General features: G+C 35.3%; 1 protein-coding gene and 1 long non-coding RNA gene across 2 annotated transcripts; one reads left to right on the top strand and one right to left on the bottom strand.

Moving 5' to 3' along the window:
• Positions 1-723: 723 nt before the first annotated feature.
• Positions 724-4,032, top strand: LOC131164990 (beta-amylase 3, chloroplastic). The gene is made up of 4 exons (XM_058122570.1): positions 724-1,464; positions 2,110-2,320; positions 2,723-2,833; positions 3,036-4,032. The coding sequence occupies exons 1-4, from the start codon at positions 920-922 to the stop codon at positions 3,825-3,827; spliced, it is 1,659 nt and encodes a 552-aa protein (XP_057978553.1). The 5' UTR covers positions 724-919; the 3' UTR covers positions 3,828-4,032.
• Positions 4,033-8,850: 4,818 nt separating this feature from the next.
• LOC131164989 (uncharacterized) lies at positions 8,851-20,753 on the bottom strand. The gene is made up of 3 exons (XR_009139381.1): positions 20,457-20,753; positions 20,204-20,312; positions 8,851-9,233 (listed from the first exon to the last, which is right to left on the bottom strand). It is a non-coding gene; the product is annotated as an uncharacterized LOC131164989 (long non-coding RNA).
• Between the last annotated feature and the right edge of the window lie 2,797 nt (positions 20,754-23,550).

Raw genomic sequence — 23,550 nt, 5'->3', positions numbered from 1 at the left:
TTGACCGTCGCAAACTTTTTTTTTTTTTTTTTTGGTAAAGGAGGACGGCACTTCCAAGTTTTATTAGAAAACCCCTCACTTATGGCGGAGGAATACGTGGTTCTAATCTTGAGACTTTTGGACAACAAAAACAAACTCCAAGACTCTAAAACTAACTTAACCAACATAAACCAAATCAAAACATAAAAACTAAGAACTAAACAACTATAAGTAAAAAACAAACAAAACTCCGGAAGATAACACAAAACATCATAAGCATAGAACCAATAATGCAAATACTCTCCAAGCCAAACCCTCTATTTGTTTACAGATTTCAAGTATAAGTAGTGCTTAATTGTTAAAAAATAACAACTTCAATGCACACTCTTATTTTGAGGATATCGGGTTTGAATCTTGCGAGGAGGAAAGAGTATATGATGAAAGATGAACTACAGATCCCACAAATCAATTATTAAAAAAAAAAAAAAGAAATTTCCACAGCTAACGAGCCCTTTGTTTGATCAGAGAAAAAAAAAAAAATTATATCCAACGTGGAATTATAATCACTACAAAAAAATTTCAGCTAGCAGCCAAGAGACGAGCCAAAAGGGTGACCATTTTAAAGGTTTGAAATTTCTCTCAACCATTTGTTCTTCTCCATTTGAGTTCCCACTTGAACCTTGATGATAAGAATCCAAGAGTGGTACGTGTAACCGCGTGTGCAATACACTAGAAAATTACTCAACAAGAAAGAGACCCGACCCACTTTGATTTTTTGCACTTTTTGCCTTCCTAAACCATAGCCCACCACCCTTGTCACCTTCCCACGCCTAACTGCACAAGCCCTTCTCAATTTTATAAATAGCTCACAACCCATCCATTCCCACATCTCCTCTCCTCTCTCCTCAAAGCCAGACGCTAGAAAGAGAGAAAAAGAAAAATGGCTCTAGCACTAAGGTCTTCAACTTCTTTCATGATCAATATGAATGACCCCAAATGCATGAATCCTCTGGGTGATTTCTCTGACTCAATTCGCTTTGCGCGAGTCAGGCCATTGTGCCAACTCCGAGCGAAGAATTCCACGCAAGAGGCGCTGCAGCTCTCCCGGGAGAGAGCTGCAGGTTCTGAAGCGTGGAAGAGCTTGAGCTCCACAAAATGGGAGAGACTCCATCGGTCACTGATCGGTCACGGAAGCAATGACTCGAGAGTTCCGGTGTTTGTGATGCTACCGCTCGACACGGTGTCGATAGGGGGGAACTTGAATAGGCCTCGGGCGATGAATGCTAGTTTGATGGCGCTGAAGAGTGCAGGAGTGGAAGGGGTGATGGTGGATGCGTGGTGGGGAGTGGTGGAGAAGGATGGGCCTTTGAAGTACAATTGGGAAGGGTATGCAGAGCTTGTGGGGATGGTGCAGAGGCATGGCTTGAAGCTTCAGGTGGTCATGTCTTTTCATCAGTGTGGAGGGAATGTTGGAGACTCCTGCAGGTATGTCAGAGGCCGACAGTGTAGTTTCATTCTTAATTCTTATTTTCTTGGTGAAATACTAATTGGGTTTTTCATTTAGCCACTGCCCACTTTCAATTTGAATCATTTTCCCAATAAGATGGATTAATCGTAAGTTTTTTTGCCGGTTATATATTTTGCATGTTAATTCCTCGAGTTACAACTCAGGTATTTCTTTTTTATAATTAATGCATGTGTTTGGATTCATGATTTGTGAACCAAAAGAAAAGATAATCAGGAATAAAAATTTATTCCAATATGATTCGAAGTTAAGAAAACTAAAAGCTTATTATATCTAAAATAAGACATTTGTTCATTGAGTTGCTGCATAAATTATATCTTTTACATTTCCTTTTGATAATCAAATGAGAAAAGTGAAATTTTCGAACTTTTTTTTTTTTTTTCATATTTTTTGAGTTCCAAATGGATCATACAGTTCACCATTCTCACAATTTTTTTTTAATGTCTTCTGCATTGTTTGCATTATGGGTGTGTTAGTACTCAGCTCTTCCTATACATGAGAGAGAGACAGAGAGTATTTATTCATTTTATTGAGGGAGCAAGGTGGGTATAAATTGGAATGAGCTATTTAATTAATTATTTAGTCTAATTGGATTATGTGTTCAGCATTCCTCTGCCACCATGGGTGTTGGAAGAAATAAGCAAGAACCCAGAGATGATGTACACAGACAAATCAGGGAGGAGAAATCCAGAGTACTTATCTTTGGGGTGTGATTCACTGCCTGTGCTGAGAGGAAGGACACCCCTGCAAGCCTACTCTGACTTCATGAGAAGCTTCCATGACAGATTCAGAGATTACCTGGGAGATGTTATAGCGGTAATAATTAATTATCTTTTTGCCAAATGTGAAGAGAGCTAATTGTGTTTTGTACCCCCGCCTCCCTTTTCTTTTTCTTTTTCTTTTTCTTTTTGGGTATGTCCCTGTGCTCTTTCGGCCATTCCTTGGTGGGCTCACTGAAATAGAGCTGAGTCAAAAAAAGATACTCAAAAAAGGATAGAAATATAAACAAAGCAATTAATGAGACGGCGTGTTCTTTTTGTAAAATCCAACATGTTTGGAACAAAACAAGCCCAAAAAGTGGACCATAACAGCATTTAGTGCCACTCTAAAAAATCAAATGGTCGGTAAACAATTTATTCTGCTCTTATTTTCTTTCGTAGTAGTGATATTGAATAGTTTCATCCACTTTTAGCACCTCAAATTCAAATTTCACTGCAGGAAATTCAAGTGGGGATGGGACCTTGTGGAGAGCTCAGATATCCATCTTATCCTGAAAGCAATGGGACTTGGAGGTTTCCTGGAACTGGAGAATTTCAATGCTATGACAAGGTAAATTTTGCTAAAAAAAAATGAATTCAGCCTTTAACAAGTGACAGCCCATCAATCGGATGCATTCAAATGACAACAGATAACAAGCAATAATATCAAACAATTTCTATTGAACAAACCATCAAGAAACTCAAATAAGTTTTCCAAATACAACACAAAATTTTATACACTCAATTTCTAAACTGCTGCTCTTATCAAACAGTACATGAAAGCTTCACTACAAGCATCAGCAGAGGCAATTGGAAAGGGTGAATGGGGAAGAAGTGGACCGCATGATTCTGGACAGTACAACCAGTTCCCTGAAGATACTGGGTTCTTCAGGAGGGACGGGACCTGGAGCACCGACTATGGGAAGTTCTTCCTAGAATGGTACTCTGAAATGCTACTAAAACACGGCGATCTAATCCTGTCTGCTGCAGAAGCAATATTCCATGGAACCGGAGCAAAACTATCTGGAAAAATAGCTGGAATTCATTGGCATTACAGAACAAGATCCCATGCAGCTGAATTGACAGCCGGTTACTACAACACTAGACATCGAGATGGTTACCCACCAATAGCAAAAATGTTGAGCAAACATGGAGTCATATTCAATTTTACATGCATGGAAATGAGAGATGGAGAGCAGCCAGGGAATGCAAACTGCTCACCAGAAGGATTAGTCCGACAAGTCAAGATGGCAACCAAGGCTGCTGGAACAGAACTTGCTGGAGAGAATGCACTGGAAAGATACGATGCAGGAGCGTATGCTCAAGTCTTGGCAACAAGTAGGTCAGATGCAGGCAATGGATTGAGTGCATTTACTTATCTGAGAATGAGTAAGAGGTTATTTGAAGGAGATAATTGGCGGAACCTGGTGGAATTTGTAAAGAAAATGTCTGAAGGAGGTCGGAACACAAGACTTCCTGAAGCAGACTCAAGCCGGACAAACCTCTATGTAGGATTTCTCAAAGAGAAGAACGTGAAAAACACTAGGGAGGCTGCTCTAGTGTAAATAAATATGCATATGTTGTTCATATATATAGCGGCACAAATGTAGTGCATCCCATGATGGAGAGAAAAATACATATAGCCAAAAAAAAAAAAGATATCAATACGTAACATAATATTGCATTGTTATTTGAGACAAGAAGAAAATGATGAATATGTATCTACTTCTCCATAAAATGAATACAGGAACTTATAGGCTAATTCTCTTACAGTGCTCTTTGTAGTAGTGAAAAATTGGTAAACTGTTTCAAGAGAACTTAAAGGGAATTTAAAATTTTTAAAATGATTTAGTCCATTTTAAAGATGAGTTGATTTTTATTATAGCATGTAATTGAATCTACCTAGTATTCTTAGAATTTAAACGGCATTTAAGATTAGAAAAATAACCCTAATTTAATTAATATATATGGTAATTGCCATCTTGTTCATTTATGGCATCAATCAAAATAAAGAAAGAAAACAAAAGCAGAATTGCATTTATTCAATTTTGCCATGTAGAACATGAGTATTACACGATCAATTAACTTTCCTGCAGGAAGCTTCGTGGTTTGAGTTATCATCCCACACTAAAAGGCATCAACCAAGAGATTTTTTTATTTTTTTTTTCCAGATAGGAGAAGACAAGATTTCATTAAAAGATGAAGAATATACAAGGACAATAAGAAATCTTCCTAAAAAGAAATAGAAACCAAAAAAAATGAAGACAAATAAAAATAATGGCACTTGCCAATCCCACTGGAGATAAAAAAACACATGCTTTAAAACAACAATCTTCCTAAAAAGAAATAGAAACCAAAAAAAAATGAACACATAAAAACAAGAGCGCCTGCCAATCCCGCTGGAGCTCAAAAAACACATTACTTTAAAACAATCAACCAAGAAAAATCAACGTTCACAATGACCTATTCATGGTAGATCTGCACAATTTGAAAACTAAATAAAAATAATGTCACCATAAAATCATCTTAAACAACAGCTGATAACTTAAAGTTTCAAAATACATCTGTTAACTATGCCAAGAATTCCCAGATCCTCCATGACCCAGTTTGACATTATGGAGGAAAGCCTAGTTAGAAACTTATGTGAGGTCTTTGATGGTAGCTGGGGTGCAAACAAGCCAAGTCAAATAGAGCTTTACCATGTTCAAGCTCGAGCTCAATCTTGAGCACAAGCCAAAAGATCAAATAGAGCTTGAATATACTTGCTCAAGCTTGTTCATCAAAGTATATCAACTGAGTATGAGCTAAGCCCAGCCGAGCTTTACTATGCTTAAGCTCATTGGTTAAATTTTTAACAAAACTATAGAGGTTGAGTCAAGCTAAACCAAGCTTGAATATACTTATCCACCGGAGCTTGGTACTGAGCTTCGGTTAATTTTAGTTTAAAGGTAAAAACTTATTTGATAAATCTATGAAATGAAAATACAAAAAATAAACACCAAGTGTTATGGTGATGCTACCACATCAACCCCCTTCTACCATACCGCAAATAGCAACTTCTAAGGGTGAATAAGTTTGCAACTCATCTCCTAACTCTTGGTACTCAAAGTAAATAGAGTTACATTAGATTTGTCAAACTGAAAATTTGGGGATTGGAAAAGGAGTGAAAAATAAATATAAGAGTCAAACCAAGTGGGTTTTAAATTGACATCCTTATCGTCGCTCCTATTTGGGCCAAAATGAGTCCACCAATCATCTTCTAAAAGGGTCTAATCTAAGCCGAGAAACAAGCCCAAACGAGCATATAAATGACTTGTTCACAAGCATAAATGAGCCGGGCTCAACCTTGTTTAGGCTAATCTCATTTAATAAATGAGCCTAAAACATAGACTTGGGAATCACTCATTTATAAAATGAATGAGCCGAGCGAGCCCTTAATATATGGTTTGTTTGCAGCTCTAGTGGTACAGAGGACATGGCCTGATTCCACCACTGACCTCTTCTGGAGTTGTAGGGCTTGAAGCCCCATGGTAGAGTTTACAGTCCAGTCCAACTTTCTTGTTGAATAACCTGAATCAGGAATTTGAGTTATCCGCTGTGGTTTTTGGGTCTTCTTGTTGAAAATTCTCTTTCAGTTGTATCATTTTTCTTTTGCCCTTTTTCAGCTGGAGATCAGAGAATATGAGGAGTAGAGTTCAGAGGCAGCTCTTTCTTTTGTACTGCTTCAGATTATGGTGCAACATGCTCTTCCCCTTTGCCCATGGACCTAGGCATGTGACTAAACCACATGAACTTATGTGCCTTTTGTTCTTACCAACTTCAATCACTCCATTTTTTGTTGTGTGCCCCACCCCCTGACAACCCCATTTAATCTAGGTATTTCTATAACAGTATAAAAGTATCTGATGTAAAAAGGAAGAGGAGGCTTAACACAATGGTAGAGTTATCGCTATGTGACCTTAAGGACACGGGTTCAAGGCGTGAAAACAGTCTATTGCAAAAATGTAAGATAAGGTTGTGCACTGTAGACCCATCCTAGTCTGCCCCTTCCACAAACCCCACCACATACATGGGAACTTGGTGTACCACACTGCCTTTTTTTTGAAGTATCTAACATAAAAGAAAAAAAAAAACACGACAATGTGATACCCAAATTATCTATTCAACAATAATATCACCAAATTTTGAAATAGAGCTATGAAGTGAAGTAAACCAGTCAAACTCACTCCATTAAAAAAGGCTTGCCAAAAGCATCAACAATATGACGAGGTGAAGCTCAATCACATGTTAAGTTCATTAGCTTTAGAATCAAGCCTGTTACTCAATTTAGTTGACGTGTAAAACCATAGGACAAACAGAGCTGCTTAAGATGAAAATGAAAACAACTCAATTAGAGGCTCACAGAAGGCTGTTTTTACACAATAAAGAAACTCAGCTCAACCATTCTTTTCCCTTTCAGTTTTATGAGCCCGAACTTATTAAACAAAGCTCATGCAACAATCTACTCAACTCAACTCATCAGTAACCCCTTTTTAAAAATATAAAGTTGGTTGAATGAATCTTATGATTAGTCTAAGAGGGCTTTTTTACGGTGTCAACACCAGCATTTCTACTTTCCTAAAAAAGCCTGAAACTAATCTCACTAAGTACAAAAAATGAAGTGTAAAGGGCAAATAACAGATGGGGAAAGGAAGGGTTCCACTCTTTCGTGTGCACAAGTGCATGAATGGGCATGCATGCATGAGAGAGAGAGAGAGAGAGAGAGAGAGAGAGAGGACATGAAAATTGCTTTTAAGATTATTGAAATTAGCTGCATTCACAACCATAACATGGAATTTTTTTTTTCATAGGTCAATATATACATATGCACAAACACACAAACTCTCCATTCACACTGCCCCTTTCAAACAATTGAATCTAAACTGAAACCTGTACCAAACAATTCTCTAAGGTTCAAAAAAGGTGCACTAAAATCCACACCTCTTTACAGATGTTAAGAGATTTTTAAAGTTCATGTGACCTACATTCAAAAATATTTGTGCCCCACCAAGTGAGACCTAAGGCTTGACTACAGTTCTTGTATTCAATAATACTTAAATTCCTCAACTTCACATTCCCTTTCAACTCTCCAAGAGAAAACTCCTAATTTCAATTACTGAGCTACTTTGTAAAGCTTCTAGAGAGGGACAAGATGCTGGCACCCAATGAATTTTTCATAGAAACCACCAAGTTCCAACTACTTTAACATAATATTCCCTGGGAGGCTGCCAAGTGCCAAGGCAAATAACAGTGGCCTTTGAAATGGTAGAGAACCCCTAACTTCCAATTTCTCAAGAAAGGAGGAAAAGGAAATATTTTATAAAGATAAGATAAGAGATACTATTTCCCAAGAAGAGACTGTTGTGGACGCTTTCTATAGCAAAACACCCATGTAATAGAAGTTACCAAAAGGAAGATTTAGACTTATCTGAGGTCTGAGGAGTCGCAGTCGCAGCAGAAAGTGTAGAGGTCAGTCATATGTTGCGATTGTTGCTCATTTCATTCCTACATGGCCCAATGGTTTCCGAAATTTAGGATATGCCATTGGCAATGATTGCAATTTCTTGACAATATTGTGAAGTGAGGAGGAGCTCCTGTTTAGTTTGAAGGATATTTAGGGGCATAAGACTATAAAGAGTCAAAAAAGATCGTTTAGATACAATTACTTTGGGTGTTACAAAATGCATCAGGGTATATTTATGGGTGTCGTGATATGAGTTGAGACACTGTAGATGCAGATTCTTCATACCTTGCTAGAGCAGGGCAGCAATTTAAAAGAGGGCTCATTTTTCTTCCATTATAGAGTTTTCTGATAATCTGTCTTTCAGGTTTTCTCTCCAGTTTTCTTTTCAAAATTTCTAGTATTCCTTTCTTTTTCTTGATAAATTGTATACTTATAAAAAAAATCTCCAAATAGTATATAAGAAAATTCCAAAAAATATCCATTGCATAATTTCATTTTATGCCCTCCCCCTTTCTTAAAAATTAAATAAAGTAAAATAAAATAAAAATATTACCCCCAGAAATAAAAACGCAGATAGAAGGATTTCATAATTTTCGAGCAGGGGGTGAATTAAATCCTTTTAAGAAATAAAGCTTACTCAAATTGAAGGACCCTTAACTAGTTAGGGTTAATAGAATGAATCGAATTTTCACCACTATACTAGACAAATCAAGCAAAATAGAAGGATTCCATTTACAAGAAGCATCCCCTCAAAATCTGATTTTAAGCCTAGATTTTATTTACAAACTTTGCCCACCCAATACACCAGTCCGACCACTTCTTCTCCTAAACAGAAGGAAACATCAAGTAAGATTTTTTTTTTATTTTTTTTTTATTTTTTGCAAGCATCTACCCATAACCCATCTATCCAAAATTTTATGCTGTTTATATAAACATATAGAATTATTGCTTAAGGAAATAAAGGGCATCCTCAGGCCACAAGGCACCCCCTTTGTGTGTAGGGGGAGGGTCATCAATGTACACAGCCTTACCCTACTTTCAGGAAATCAAGAGCAGAAAAAAAAAATTCAAGTCTACACCAAGCATCCACTCAAAATTTGACTCAAGATTTGATTCTGAGCTCCAATCATCTAATACATTAGTTCCAAACAATCACTCCAGCAGAAAAGCACATCGCTTGGGTCTAGTACAAAGTGGAGATTTCAAAATTTACAAACCATCATCTATACAAGGAACATCTAAAATTTCTCAAACCATCATCTAAACAATGTATTTCTTGGTCAAAGATAACATAACAAGACATCAAACATGCACTGCACATGAAGGCCTGGAGAGAACGAGAACTTTCAGCCAAGGTCTGAGTACCTTCAGAAACAGGATCCATCCCTTGACTCCGCTCCAAGCAGAATGGATGAAGTCCTTTTCTTGCCGTCAATTCAAACTAAGCTGCTAATTTCCCCCCAAGACCCTGCCATTTCAGAAGTATGAATGTCAGATTTTGGATTCATCAAAATATGCATATTCCTGCATCCATCTAGATTCAACACTGAGTAATATACTGCAAATCAAATGAATACCAGATTTCAGATTCATCAAAATATGCATAAGCCTGCACCCATCAAGATACGATACTGAGGTCTAAGTAATAAACTGCAAATTAATTCAAATCAACCTTATCTCTAAGATATGCAGAAGCATGTAAAAGAAAAATACAGGTAATGGTTTTAGATTCAGACTCTGTAGTCTTTAGAAGTATCCTGAAAGAGACCAGGTACGTACATACAGGCATACATATACATATCTATACCAGAACATATCCAATTTAATACAAAAAGCTGATTTAGCACAGATTACAACCATGGACAGTTCTGCACTTGGTTAAAGCCATGTCATGTATCACCAAAACATCCAACAGAAAGAGAAGATGAAATTTATGAATTATAAAGGCCAGCGAAGGAATTAATTTTCATTGCCCTACCTTCTTGTTTGCGTAGAGGCAGAAAATTCTGTAAAAATATGTAATGTCCTAATATGCAATAACAGAGAAGTTTAAACCACCTATAACTTTACAGTGCTCTCTCACCATATGAAAAAGGTTAAATAACATTAGTTTTAGGTTCCTATCCTCTTTTCATCAACTCATCAAAGCACAAACATCTTTTTTCTGCAAGAAAAACCAGTGAAATTGATCAAATATCACAAATCATATTCATAGACTAAATTTAAGCTGCGAGTTGCAAGATAAAACCCAGATATGCGAGAGGGAGAAAAACATAGATCAAATCCCATATTTTTCAAAGTTCAATTTTGGTACTTCAAAAGGCATTTGTTTTACATGTCAAATAATTTGCCTCAAATATCTAAAGCCCCCATTTGGAATGTCTTAAAAAATAAGTACTTTTTCAGAAAAGTACTCTTTATAAGTACTTGTGTTAACAAGTAGTGTTTTTTTACCTTAAATAAATACAGCAACAACAAACCAATTATTAGGTCCCACTAGGTAAGGTCAGCTACATGAATCCTTTTCCGCCAAATTTTATGTGATCATGGACAATTTCTTTCCACAAATAAGTACTTATTTTAAAAAGTACTTTTCCCAACTACTTTTTTTTAGGAAAATAAGTATTTTTGAAAAAAAAATACTATTTCTGAAAAAAAATACTTACCTAAAAAGTACGTATATCAAAAACTACTTTTAGATAAATACTTTTTAGATAAGTACTTTTTCCAAAAAGTAGTTTTCCATGAGTTGCTCCAAACCATCCCTAAACTAATGATAAGCCAATTATAGATAAGCTTGCAAACCAACAAGAGGCTATGAGATAATGTGACAGCAATGTTACCTCCCCAAAAACCCTATAAAGCCACCAATCACCACCATCCTTGCCTAAGACTGATAAAATAGGGATAATGACACCTTATACTACTAACACCTTTTGACTTTGGTCGAAATCCCTCTTTTTGGAATTCGGCTTCAGCTCTTTATAAATTATAATAGATCCTTTTCAACGTTAATCATCCATTAGTTAATGTCACAAGTCACAACCACTCAGTGTATTGATGAAATCATGATGAGTGAGACATGGAGAGCTCAAGCATAGAACCTGAAGTTTGACGCCATTCTTTGATACCACTATTAGAGATATGACAACTTCATTAACCCCAAAACAACATCCATAATCAGATGACTAGCAATGAACACACTTTGATGGTAAGAAATCATACCCAGCAGAACTTTACTGTTAGAAAAATTCTTAACGTCTGTTTGGTATCATTTACGTTTTTTGTTTTCAGTTTTATACAGTGAAAAAAACAGATTATGAAAATGAATTTGTTTGCATCACTATTTTTCTGTTTCCGTTATTAGTTTCAACAATATTCAATAAAACTAAAAACCAAATTTTATGATTTTCACATAATTTGTCAACCTATTGCCCAAATACTTAATATCCAAAATTAACTTTCGTGGATTAAATCATAAACATAATTTTTAATTAAAATTAAAATAGAATGAACATATGAATTTCAAATATAATTAAAATGCAAATATACATAAATTTTCAATAAAACTAAAAATAATAAAATCCATTTTAAAAATATGTTACTATTTTTCAATTATCATGTACAATAAGATTGCTTTTGTAAAGTGAATTTAGAAATAAAATAATCAAGATAATTATAATAATTTTTACTGTAATATTTTAAATATGTATTACTTTGTACTTTAATTATTTTAATCATATTTTTTAATTGTTATATGACTCAAGGACAAAAATGAGCATTTGTTCAATCAAGCTTTTAATTTGTTTTAGTTTTAGAAGTTCTAACCAAACAAGTTGTTTTCCAATTTTTAGATTTTGTTTTTGGATTTTAGTTTTTATTTTCATAATTTTTGACAATGATACCAAATAACCACTTGGTTAAAATCACAAAATACTGGTATAAAAACTAATAGGCATGAAGTTTCTAATGATCTTTCTCAGGTACAAAAGTAATAATATTGGAATAAGCACTCCCGTGTACCACTCCATTTACAAAAAGAAGAAAAAAAGTCTTTAAATACTTTAGAAAAACAATCCCTCTTCCCAATACCCCAACAGAAGCGGAAAAGTTCCATAGTAAAGCCATCAGGTCCAAAGGCCATCTCCTTCTCTATATTAAACACAGCCTTCCTCAACTCCATGCTATTAGCTTTCTCTTCCTCCAACATTGGGAACCAATCTAAACCTTCGGTCTATTACTATTGACCACCACCAAAAAAACCTCTAACCAATTATATAGTACATGGAATTCGCCTAACATTGCAATTCCACTAAAACAATATAAGACAACCAAAGATAACGGTTACTCTCTAAGTGCCCCGCATGATAGCATCTTTCCCATTTTAAGTCAATTTAGAGTTTGAGATACAAGTTGAATATTCCAACCACACAGCCAAACCCAATAGGGGCTGTTTCTCAAAATGGAGGAACTGAACTCACCATTCAGTGCCATATTAACAAGTGATTCTGCATGCTGTTCTAATAGTCTGTGTGTCAGTACATTGCACTCCACTTTGAAAAATAGATGGAGTCTTTGATTGAAGGCAAATTCAGCATAAAACCCAGCATCTCCTAATTCAGAATCTTTATCAACTTTAAGAATAAGTTGAACCCCCTTCCCTCACCCAAAGAAAATAAACACTCACAAGCATGCTCTAACCCAGCTTGACCATCATATTTCAACGTTTACCACAATACTATCCCAATCATTCTGGTAAAATCACCCATCCAAATTGCCTCATCATCCCTTGGCAAGCCACCAACAGCTGCTCTTCCTAGGTTACCCTTACACATTCCACCAGCATTGTGCCTGATCCACCCTAATGGCGGTAATCTCCACCTAATGAACATTTTTTCTCCTCTAGGCTCAGAAAATGTCCTCTTTTTAAGAAGGTTTTAAATAATGGTCGCAACCGTTACGTAACGGTTTTTTGGGTTACCGATACCGTTACACACCACGAAATCGGTGGGAAGAAAATCATGGATATAGCGGCCATTACGGACCACGACCATTACATAAAGGCCTCTACGGACATTACATAACCGCTATGGGACTGTTACGCCAAAAAAAATATTTTATTTTTTACTTTTTCTTATCACTTTTTCCATCTCTTTGACAAATAATTCTCAATATACTATGTGGCAAGAGGGGGAAAAGATTACAATGAGGATGACAATGATACAAAATTTACTATTTCTTTAAATACTCACAAGAGATGCTTTAATTAACAATTTGAAAATACTAACTTGTTAGGAAAATATTTTATTTTGATAATATTAGTAATGTGATATTTATGTTCTATATTTTTCAACTTCAACCTTCTTTCTTTTCTAGCTATTTTATATTTGTATTATTCATATGTATTATGTGTCTAATAGATTAATGGAGTGTATAATGTATTTTATTTCATTAATTTTTAGCACACATAAGAATTTATCACAGATAAGAACAATGAGAAATATAAATATGCACAAACACGTAACTTTTCTATCAATGGTGGTTTAAAACAAATGTAAACTTGTTGCCCTTACCAAATAACTTAGTTACTCAAACTAAAGGATCCAAAAAACACTCAAACTCTTTTTAAGAAGGGCTAAAAGCTTAAAACATGCAAGTACGCTAATATGCACAAGGTTGTGTGTGCTTCAAAAAAAATTCACGGCCGTTACACCTGCTTCCCGTTACACCAATTACCGTTACGTTACGCTACCCGCTACCGCAATTTAAAACCACTAAAAACTATTGTCTAAAGTCTGAGCAAATTTATTATGTGACTGACAAAATAATCCTCAAGTATCCTCTTTATCACACAGTGCCATTTAAACCAAAATATGAGTCCAAACACCACCAGAGAAATGAAAATCTCCAACATCACCCCACGGAAAATGTTTCTTCAAATTAAGCTTAATCCACATTTCAAGGCTACACCCAAAGAATTCTTCTTAGGCAATCACTCCAACTAGCCTTTCCCATATCATCCTTGCCTCCTCAAAATCCCTTAGGAAATGTAGAAACAATATCAAGGTGATCAAAGCACTTTCCATTGTTCAGGGATGAAACAAATTTGTGCTCGAACCTGTTGAAATATTTTCTAAAATAATCAATTTTATGGGTTTTCAAAGTCTTTCATTTCTGTATTTTCTAAAGCATTTATAAGGAGCATTTGATGCTATGTGGGTTTGTCCCACATAGGAAAGAGTGAAAAAGGTAAAGTTATTAATAAATGATAAGGTGAAACATTCTCTTAAAATTGGTTAAAAGATAGTGCTAGTGTGTACTCTAGTACACGCACCGTCCACACACGCGCACACGCGCGTGGCGTAGGCTATAAGGTGCTAGTGACGCATTTCGATGGCGCACAAGCACTTAGCACTTTGCACGTTTGCATCATTGTAAGATCGTGATTATTGATCATAATCGGATAGCTTAAAATTAATCTTATATTTTTTATAAGATCAAGTGGTGCGATCTGAACCGTATAAATAATCTAATGGTCAAATTTTAAATTTGAACAGATGTAACTGTTGGGAATAGGCATAATTTTGTCTATTTAAAGACAGAATTAACTCCAAGAATCCAACAAAAATATTCAATCATTCTCTCCTTCTCTTTCTCTCATGAGACTTTCACAAATTATATTTTCTTCAATTCTGAGTTATGTTTTCTGTAGAATTAGAATTCCAAAAAATTTGTTCAAATTCTTCTAAGGGTGTTTGTGATCAATTTTTCGTTTGTGTATAACGCAAATTGATATTAGATTATATTCTGAGCTTCATTGTATCCTGAAAACCTATTTGCTGACTCAATACACACCAATCTGGTGGGGGCAAAAAAGAAAACGACATTGTAACGTGCCTTGAAGCATTTTTTGTTCTACAGCATTTTCTATTTTTCCTTTTACATTCTTAAAACGTTATTTACAAAATGGTTGGTTCTTCAACCTTGAGGGAATTCACTACAGATTTTGTCAAACTTGAATGATTTGATGGAAGCAATTTCAGGCTCTAGCAAAAAAAAAAAGGTGCACTTTCTTCTTGCGGGTCTCAAAGTGGTGTATGTTCTAACAACCCCCAAACCTACTGTGAATGAGAATGAGACTTTGGCTCAAGGATGTGCAAAGCTAAAATGGGAACAAGATGATTATATATGCAAAGGCTAGATTTGCAATTCAATGTCAAGCAATCTGTTTGATCTATATTAGAATATGGCTACTGCGAAAGAGTTGTGGGATGCACTTGAGGCTAAGTATTTCACAGATGATGCGACTAGTAAGAAATTTCTGATTGGAAAATTTTTCAATTATACCATGCTTGATAGTAGGCCTGTTGTAGAGCAGTTTCATGAAATTATGCATATCGTTAACCAGTTTAATCAACATAATATGAAAATGGATGAATGCATTTCTGTTTCGTCTATTATTGATAAGTTACCTTCATCCTAAAAAGATGTTAGAAAATCATTGAAGCATAAGAAGGATGATATGTCTCTTGAACAATTGGGCCAACATTTCCAAGTTGAGAAAGTGTTTAGGCAGAACTAGAAAGGTGCAAAAGAGCATACTTCCAAGGTGCATATGATGGAAGAAGGAAGCAATTCTACACAGCCCCAACATCCCAAAAAAGGGAATCTGAAGAGGAAGTTCAATTCTGTCAAGAATTAAAATCAGAAAAAGAAAGGTTCATGTTTCCATTGTAGAAAACCTGGACACTACAAAAATGAGTGTCGTCTTCTCAAGAAAAAGCAAAATGGAACAAACTCTAACAAGTTTGTAGCTATGATTTCTGAAATCAATGCTTTTGAAGATGATTGTGCATGGTGGATTGACTCAGGTGTAACAAGGCATGTTTGCAAAGACAAAAGTTCAAGTATGAACCGGTGGAAGATGGCAATGTTCTCTACATGGGAAATTCGTCCACTGTCGTAGTCAAAGGCAAAGGAAATGTTACTTTTGAATTTACGTCTAGAAAAAGTTTAACTCTCACTGATGTATACCATATACTAGAAATTAAGAAGAATTTAGTTTCTAGAAGCCTACTTAATAAGTTTGGCTTCAAGTTAGTGTTTGAATCTAACAAATTTTGTACTCTCCAAGGTTGGAGTCTTTGTGGGAAAGGGCTATATGTATGATGGTATGTTTAAGCTTAATACCAATAAAGTGAATGTTTTTATTTATATTGTTGATTCACTTTCTTTATGGCATAATCGTTTAGGTCATGTTAATACTACAAAATTGCATGATATAGCTAATATGGAATTAATTCCTAAATACGTAAATGACATGGATAATAAGTGCAGTGTATGTATTAAAAACAAAATAACCAAAAAACTTTTTCCTAACAAAACTACTAGAATTTCTTCTTTACTTCAATTAGTGCATAGTGATGCATGTGATTTGCATAATACACCTACCATAGGAGGCAAAAAATATTTTGTAACATTTATAGATGATTTTTCTAGATTCTGTTATGTTTATCTTATGCATACTAAAGATGAAGTAATTGATAAATTTAAGGTTTATAAGGCAGAAGTTGAAAACCAATGTGACACTAACATAAAGTGTCTTAGATCGGATAGAGGAGGTGGATATCACTTCCCCGCCTATTGTGAATCTGTAGGTGTGATACATGAAACTTCTGCAGCATATACTCCACAACAAAATGGAGTGGCAAAAAGGGAAAACCGAACATTGGTTGAAATGGTCAATGTCATGATGTCAAATTTAGGACTATGTAGGGGTTATTGGGGTGAAGTCTTACTAAGTGGTTGTCATATATTAAACAAAGTTCATTTTAAGATGACTAAGACTTCTCCATATGAGTTAAAAAAAGAAAAGAAATCTTAATTTAAAATATCTTAAAATTTGGGGTTGTAGAGCAATTCTAAGGCTTCCTGAACCTAAGATAAGGAAATTAGGTGAGTGAAGAATAGAATATGTATTCTTTGGCTATGCTGAACATAGCAAAGCTTACAGATTCTTGGTAATTGAACCAAATAATTCTATAAGAGTTAATTCAGTGATAGAATCCAGAGATGCAGAATTCTATGAAAATAAGTTCACTTCCATACAAAAGATTAGTGATCAAAATAAATCAGTGGAGACTTTGAAACCACTTCGTACTAGTGGTGAACCTTCTGAACCTAGTGAACCTAGGAGGAGTAAAAGGAGGAGAACAACAAAGTCTTTTGGACCAAACTTCAAAATTTACCTAGTAGAAGGCACTAGAGAATCACACTCTAGACAAACTATAACTTCACCAAATGTGGAATCAGATACTCTTACTTATGGAGAGGCAATGATGTCTCAAGATTCTGCATTTTGGAATGAAGCTATAAACGATGAAATGGTTTCTATCATGGGTAATAAAACCTAGAAATTGACTGATTTACCTCCTAGTTCAAAACCAATAGGCTGTAAATGGATCTTCAAAAAGAAAATGAAGGTAGATGGAACAATTGACAAGTTCAAAGCAAGGTTAGTAGCTAAAGGCTTTACACAAAAGGAAGGCATAGACTACTTTGATACTTATGCTCTAGTTACTAGGATTGCAACTATAAGAGTCTTGCTTGCCTTAGCTTCCATCTACAAGTTCGACATTCATCAAATGGACGTAAAAACTGCATTCTTGAATGGAGAATTGGATGAAGAAATTTACATGGAACAACCTGAAGACTTTATTATCCCTGGAAATGAATCTAAAGTATGCAAGTTGGTTAAGTCTCTTTATGTACTTAAACAAGCCCCAAAACAGTGACATGAAAATTTTGACCAAGTTAATCTTTCTAATGGCTTTAGGATACATGAATCTGATAAATGTTGTATATAGTAAGTTCAACAAAAATAAAGTTGTAATTATTTGTTTATATGTTGATGATATGTTAATTTTTGATACTGATATTGAATGTGTTAAGAAACTTTTGTCATCTAGTTTTGATATGAAAGATATGGGTAATGCAGATGTCATTCTGGGTATTAGAATAATTAGAAACAATGGTAAATTGATTCTCACCCAATCACACTATATTGAAAAGATACTGAAAAAGTTTAATCACTATGACTACAAACTTGTTAGCACATTTTTTATGAAAATTTGAAATTATTTCCTAACACTGGTAGAGCAATAAATCAGTTAGAATATGCTAGAGTTATTGGTTGCTTGATGTATGCTAGGACTTCTACTAGACCTGATATTGCATTTGTTGTAGGTAAACTTAGTACATATACTAGTAATCCTAGTGATATTCATTGGCATGCTATATATAGAGTGTTAAAATATTTGAAAAATACTATGGATAATAGCATACATTATGAAGGATATCCTACTATTTTAGAAGGATTCACAGATGCCATTTGGATCACTAATTGTAATGATCATACATCAACCAGTGGGTAGATATTCACCGTTGGTGGACGAGCTATCTCCTGGGGTTCAAAGAAGCAAAACCTTATAATAGATTTCACTATGGCATCAAAATTTGTAACTTTAGCTTCTTGTAACAAAGAGGCTGAATGGCTTATTAATTTGTTATTAGAGATTCCATTTTGGCCAAAGTCTACACCACCTACATCTTTCATTGTTATAGTGAGGCAACTTTGTCACGGGCATATAGTAATATATATAATGGCAAATCCATACATATTGGCCTAAGACATAGTTATGCAAGGCAATTAATTACTGATGGTGTAATTACCATAAATTTTGTGAGTTCAAGCCAAAATTTGGCAGATCCATTAACAAAAAGACTTGCAAGAGACATGATCTGGGAAATATCAAAAGGGATGGGACTTAAATCCATAACCCATAGTCACCAATGATGGAAACTCGACTCAACACTAGAAATTTTTAAGATCTTGAGTTCAATGAACAAAGTACATCATATGTAGTGACTGGAAGCACTAAAATGTATATGTGTCACATTTCTATCCCAAGGAAAATAGTTCTTTGTACCTGTAATGTGAAAAAGGTGAAGGTTGAGCTTAAACTCTTAATAGGATTATAACAGGTTCTGTGAGGTACTTTAATTACAGGGCTACCTTTGATAAATCTACCTATACGAGTGTCGAAAGTGGTGCCGCTTCCTATGAAAAATGGATTTATCTCTAGAGCACTTATTAAACTATAATATATAGACGCAAGGCCAATCCACGCATCGGCTTTTGGTAACACCCAAAGATCTGATAATTTGGGTGTGATATGTATCCGATTAATCAAAAGAGGATTACTAGTTCAAAGTTCGTCTACTATGTAATCTTGGTTAACTTTGATATGTATTCACTAAGTGAAGGTTCAAGTTCTAAAAACACCTTCATTTTTGCATAACTTTTCTCTCATCTGCATAAATTGTTTTTCATCTATATTTTGAAAATGGTGGAGGAATGTTGAAATATTTTCTAAAATAATCAATTTTATGGATTTTCAAAGTCTTTCATTTTTGTATTTTCTAAAGCATATATGAAGAGCATTTAATGCTATGTGGGTTTGTCCCACATTAGAAAGAGTGAAAAAAGAAAAGTCATTAATAAATGATAAACTGAAACATTCTCTTAAAATTGGTTAAAAGATAGTGCTAGTGTGTACTGTACACCCTAGGACGGTGCTTCACACTGTCTGAACACGCACACGCACTCACACGCGTGCATGGCGTGGACTGTAGGACGCTAGTGGCACATTTAGATGACGCACAAGCACTTTGCACACTTGCATCGTTGCGAGATCGTGATCGTTGATCATGATTGGATGACATAAAATTAATCTTATATTTTTTATAAGATCAAGTGGTGCGATCTAAACCGTATAAATAATCTAACAGTCAGATTTTAAATTTGAACAGATGTAATAGTTGGGAATAAGCATAACTTTGTCTATTTAAAGACAAAATTAACTCCAAGAATCCAACAAAAATATTCAATCATTCTCTCCTTCTCATAAGGCTTTCACAGATTTTATCTTCTTCAATTCTGGGTTCTATTTTCAGCAAAAATCGAATTCTAGAAATTTGTTCAGATACTTCTAAGGGTGTTTGTGATCAATTTTATGTTTGTAAATAACGCAAACTAATATCAAATTATATTCTGACCTTCATTATATCCTAAAAAAGTATTTTCTGATCTGTTGGGAACAAATAACAGTTTAAAGAAAATGACATTTGTAACGTGCCTAGAAGTGTTTTCTGTTCTGCAGCATTTTCTTTATTTCTTTTTACATTACCCAAGTTCATAACCAAATTCTAGGCAAATGTTAGCCTTTCCAGAATGAATTTCCCATTTATGGTCCTCGAGTATAATGCTAACCACACCATCAATTCCCAGTTCCCGCGACTACCATCCACACACAAACACATGAGAGAGAGAGAGAGAGAGAGAGAGAGAGAGAGAGAGAGAGAGAGAGAGAGAGAGACCGTTCAGGAATGCGGAGGGACGGAGGAGTTGGAATTGGAGCGACGAAGGTCATCGATGAGATCGCTGAGCTCTTTTCGAGCGGATTCCCGGCCAAACATAAAACCGTACCTGAGGAAGAAGATTGAACAATGGTCGAACTCTTGCTTTCTTGTTCCAAGGATTAAGAAATCTAAGATATGAATGCAAATCAAAGTAGAAAACGAAACCCTAGTGCTAGAGAGAGAGAGAGAGAGAGAGAGAGCGAGAGCTTACCAGAATGAGACAGCGGAGAAGACTCCAGCAGTGGCGATCGTTTGGGTGAGAGTGAATGGCTTGGGCATCGTAGGAGAGACGACGACTTGAGCAAGAGAGTGAGAAAGCAAGACACACTCCGCGGCAGTGGCCGGAGTTCTTCTGAACGACGGACAAGGGCTGATTTCGCATGACGACCCCGTTTTATGATAAAATCTCAACATTTTTGCTTTTGGAGGAGCAATTTGCTAGTTGCTCAAAAAAGTAATAAAATAAATAAAGACGAAACAGAATTTTATGTGGTTCGGATATATCTACTCCACGGACGGATTAGATTAAAATTTCACTAATTGGCGAGAAATTACAATATGATATGGATATGACCTTAAACAGAATATTTCTCATTATTTTTTTTATATCTCTTCTCTTTCTTTCTTCTTCTATCTTTCTCTCTTCTTTTTTTCCTACTCTTCCTTTTTTTCTACGTCACTAGTAATGTGGGAGGAGGTATTTATAGTCTTCACAAGTTAACTAATGTTAACTTTATTAGTGCAAACATATGTGGTAGGTTCACATTGGGACATAATTAGTGCAGACATATGAGACAAGTTCATAAGAATATGAATTAATGCAGACATTAGGGAATATGAATTATTGCAAACATTAGGGGCATGTTCATTAGGATATGAAAAGGTGGACAAAATATGGATGAATAGCAGCCACACTCATCTATTCATAACACTCCCTTTTGGTTGTCACTCATACATTAACTCATTCTACTAAGATCTTTAAGATGACTCATTTTGATAAGATGAACCAATTTCTTGAATGTTGTAATAGGCAAAGTTTTGGTGAACAAATTTGCTAGATTATCATTTGATTAGATTTGTTGAACATATATATCACCATTCTTCTGAAGTTCATGTGTATAGAAGAATTTTGGAGAGATATATTTCGTTATGTCATCCTTTATGTATCCTCCTCTCAGTTGAGCCATACATACAGCTTTGTCTTTATATAAAACTATTGGAATATCATTGATTGATTGAAGATCACAATTTTCCTAAATATGAGAGATCATTGATAGACTAGCCTTATGGATGGCTAATATTTCAAAATGATTGAAGGATGTTGCTATAATCGCCGGTTTTACTCTCAAATAGCGTAGAATGTGCTTAATTTAATTCTAGTGTCACCGAGTAGGAGCATAGTTATATCTTGCTAGTAGACTTACAGCAAATGTAATGTCAGGTTTTGTACAATTTTTTAGATACATTAGAGAGTCGATAGCACTTAAATATGGTACTTCAAGACCAAGTAATTTCCCCCTCCCCCCATCATAAGGTCAAAATTGATTGTTTGAATAAAGCATGTGAATATATTTCATTAATTATGAATTTTTGTTTAAATAAGCATATAAATATCTTTCATTGATTGTGAATAATTATTTCTATCATTGTTTGAATAAGCATGTGAAGATCGATTTATTTCTATATCTGCTTGTATAGCTTTGAAGATTTGATTGTATGTAGGTTAAAGATTTGATTGTATGTAGGTTTGAATAGATACTTGGGTATAGTTGATTAAATTGTAAATATTTGTTTCCATATATATATATATCTGAAATAGCATGTGAATAAATGTGACAGATTGCGAGATTAGGTTAAGCTTATAAATTCACACACTTTCACACACTCTATACCCGGGCTTTCCCCTACTAGGATTAGATAGGAGTGTAATAGTGTCAGTCCCTTCGTGGCAAAGCTTGATGGTACCCGCAAACCACTCCGCTCAGTGCGGGCTTTATTCGGACCCCTATAGGGGAGGGTTGAAGTTCAATTTGGGAATCTTGTCATCAACAAGGAATAGAGTCTAGCCACACATAATTATCCATAATCCTTTGCCTAGGATAGAGCCCTAAAGAACCCCGTATATACAAACCTACCTTGGGTCGGGGTAGGAATCACATCTTTCTCCATGTATAGTCTTTTGTATATATGTTTGGTGTTGTGTTATGCATCTTGTATCCATTTTAGACATGCATACTACTTAACCATTATTCTAGAAAAGCCCAATAATGAGATCATGGTCCATCCTTTCAAAAAAATAAAACACTTGGCCTAAACATTTTAAAAGATGGGTCGGTCCAATCCTTTTCAAGTAACTCGGACCCAACTCTTTTCAAAACAAATCTAGGCCTCACCTCTTTCTAAACAAAAAACTCGACCCAGGCTTGATTTTCAAAAAGGGCCAAACTCATTTCAAAAGGGGGCTTCGGCCCTATTACTTAAAAATCTAGGCCAACATTTTTAAAACAATCCAAGCCCAACTCTCTTTAAACTGGCCTCGACCCATCAAAAAATAGCTTGAAGCCCATATTTTGAAACACCCAAGATCCAAGCGCACATCAAAGTCCACAAGCCTGCGTTGAACCAACCTAATGGGTTGACTCACGCGAGTTAATCCCAAACCCATATCATAACTTGATCCTTCATAGGATCTAAGGTATATGAACCATCATCAAGGAAAGGAATGGTTGATGGAGGAATTGAATTGAATTAGTGGTCCTTCAATGGTCGGCTTAATCATGAAACCTTTCATTAGTCGATGGGGATTTTTTTCAGAATTCTGGCAAAGTAATTATTTAGGTTACATTGCATTCATGCACTTCACACATAATTTTACACATAGCCATGCACGATAGGCTGCATACATATTCATATTCATATTTGCATGTATTTTTGCACTAGTTACACCCATGCATAAACACCCATTACACAACATAATCATGCATCATATGCTCAATTTCATAACCATGCATGCATAGTCATCTCCAATAAATCAATAATCACATCCCAATTTTCTGTAAAATCGGTGTGCTGAAGTGGCAAAGTTAAAGATTCAAGGTTCCATCATTGAGTAGAACAAAAACAATCTCTCTATTCTATGTGAAAGGTTAGAATCATGGGAACCCGTTGCCCGATCACACTTGAAATGTTGCAAATGTCATCGAGTTGAAGGATTGATTGGTATTCAACTTCAGAAGTGAACTCACGTGATACAAAAATTATGTGCTTGATCACCTAAGGGTGATAATAAGAGGAATGCATCCATT

Source organism: Malania oleifera, chromosome 9 (assembly GCF_029873635.1).
Source record: "Malania oleifera isolate guangnan ecotype guangnan chromosome 9, ASM2987363v1, whole genome shotgun sequence".
Lineage (NCBI taxonomy): Eukaryota > Viridiplantae > Streptophyta > Magnoliopsida > Santalales > Ximeniaceae > Malania > Malania oleifera.
Note: the sequence above shows the minus strand (reverse complement) of the source record. Positions and strands in the feature narration are given on the sequence as shown.

Bases quoted from the DNA above. Each gene is read 5' to 3' on its own strand.
- LOC131164990 (XM_058122570.1), top strand. From the start codon at position 920: ATGGCTCTAGCACTAAGGTCTTCAACTTCTTTCATGATCAATATGAAT. The intron at 2,321-2,722 runs GTAATAATTAAT...ATTTCACTGCAG, and splicing joins ACCTGGGAGATGTTATAGCG to GAAATTCAAGTGGGGATGGG. The intron at 2,834-3,035 runs GTAAATTTTGCT...CTTATCAAACAG, and splicing joins AATTTCAATGCTATGACAAG to TACATGAAAGCTTCACTACA.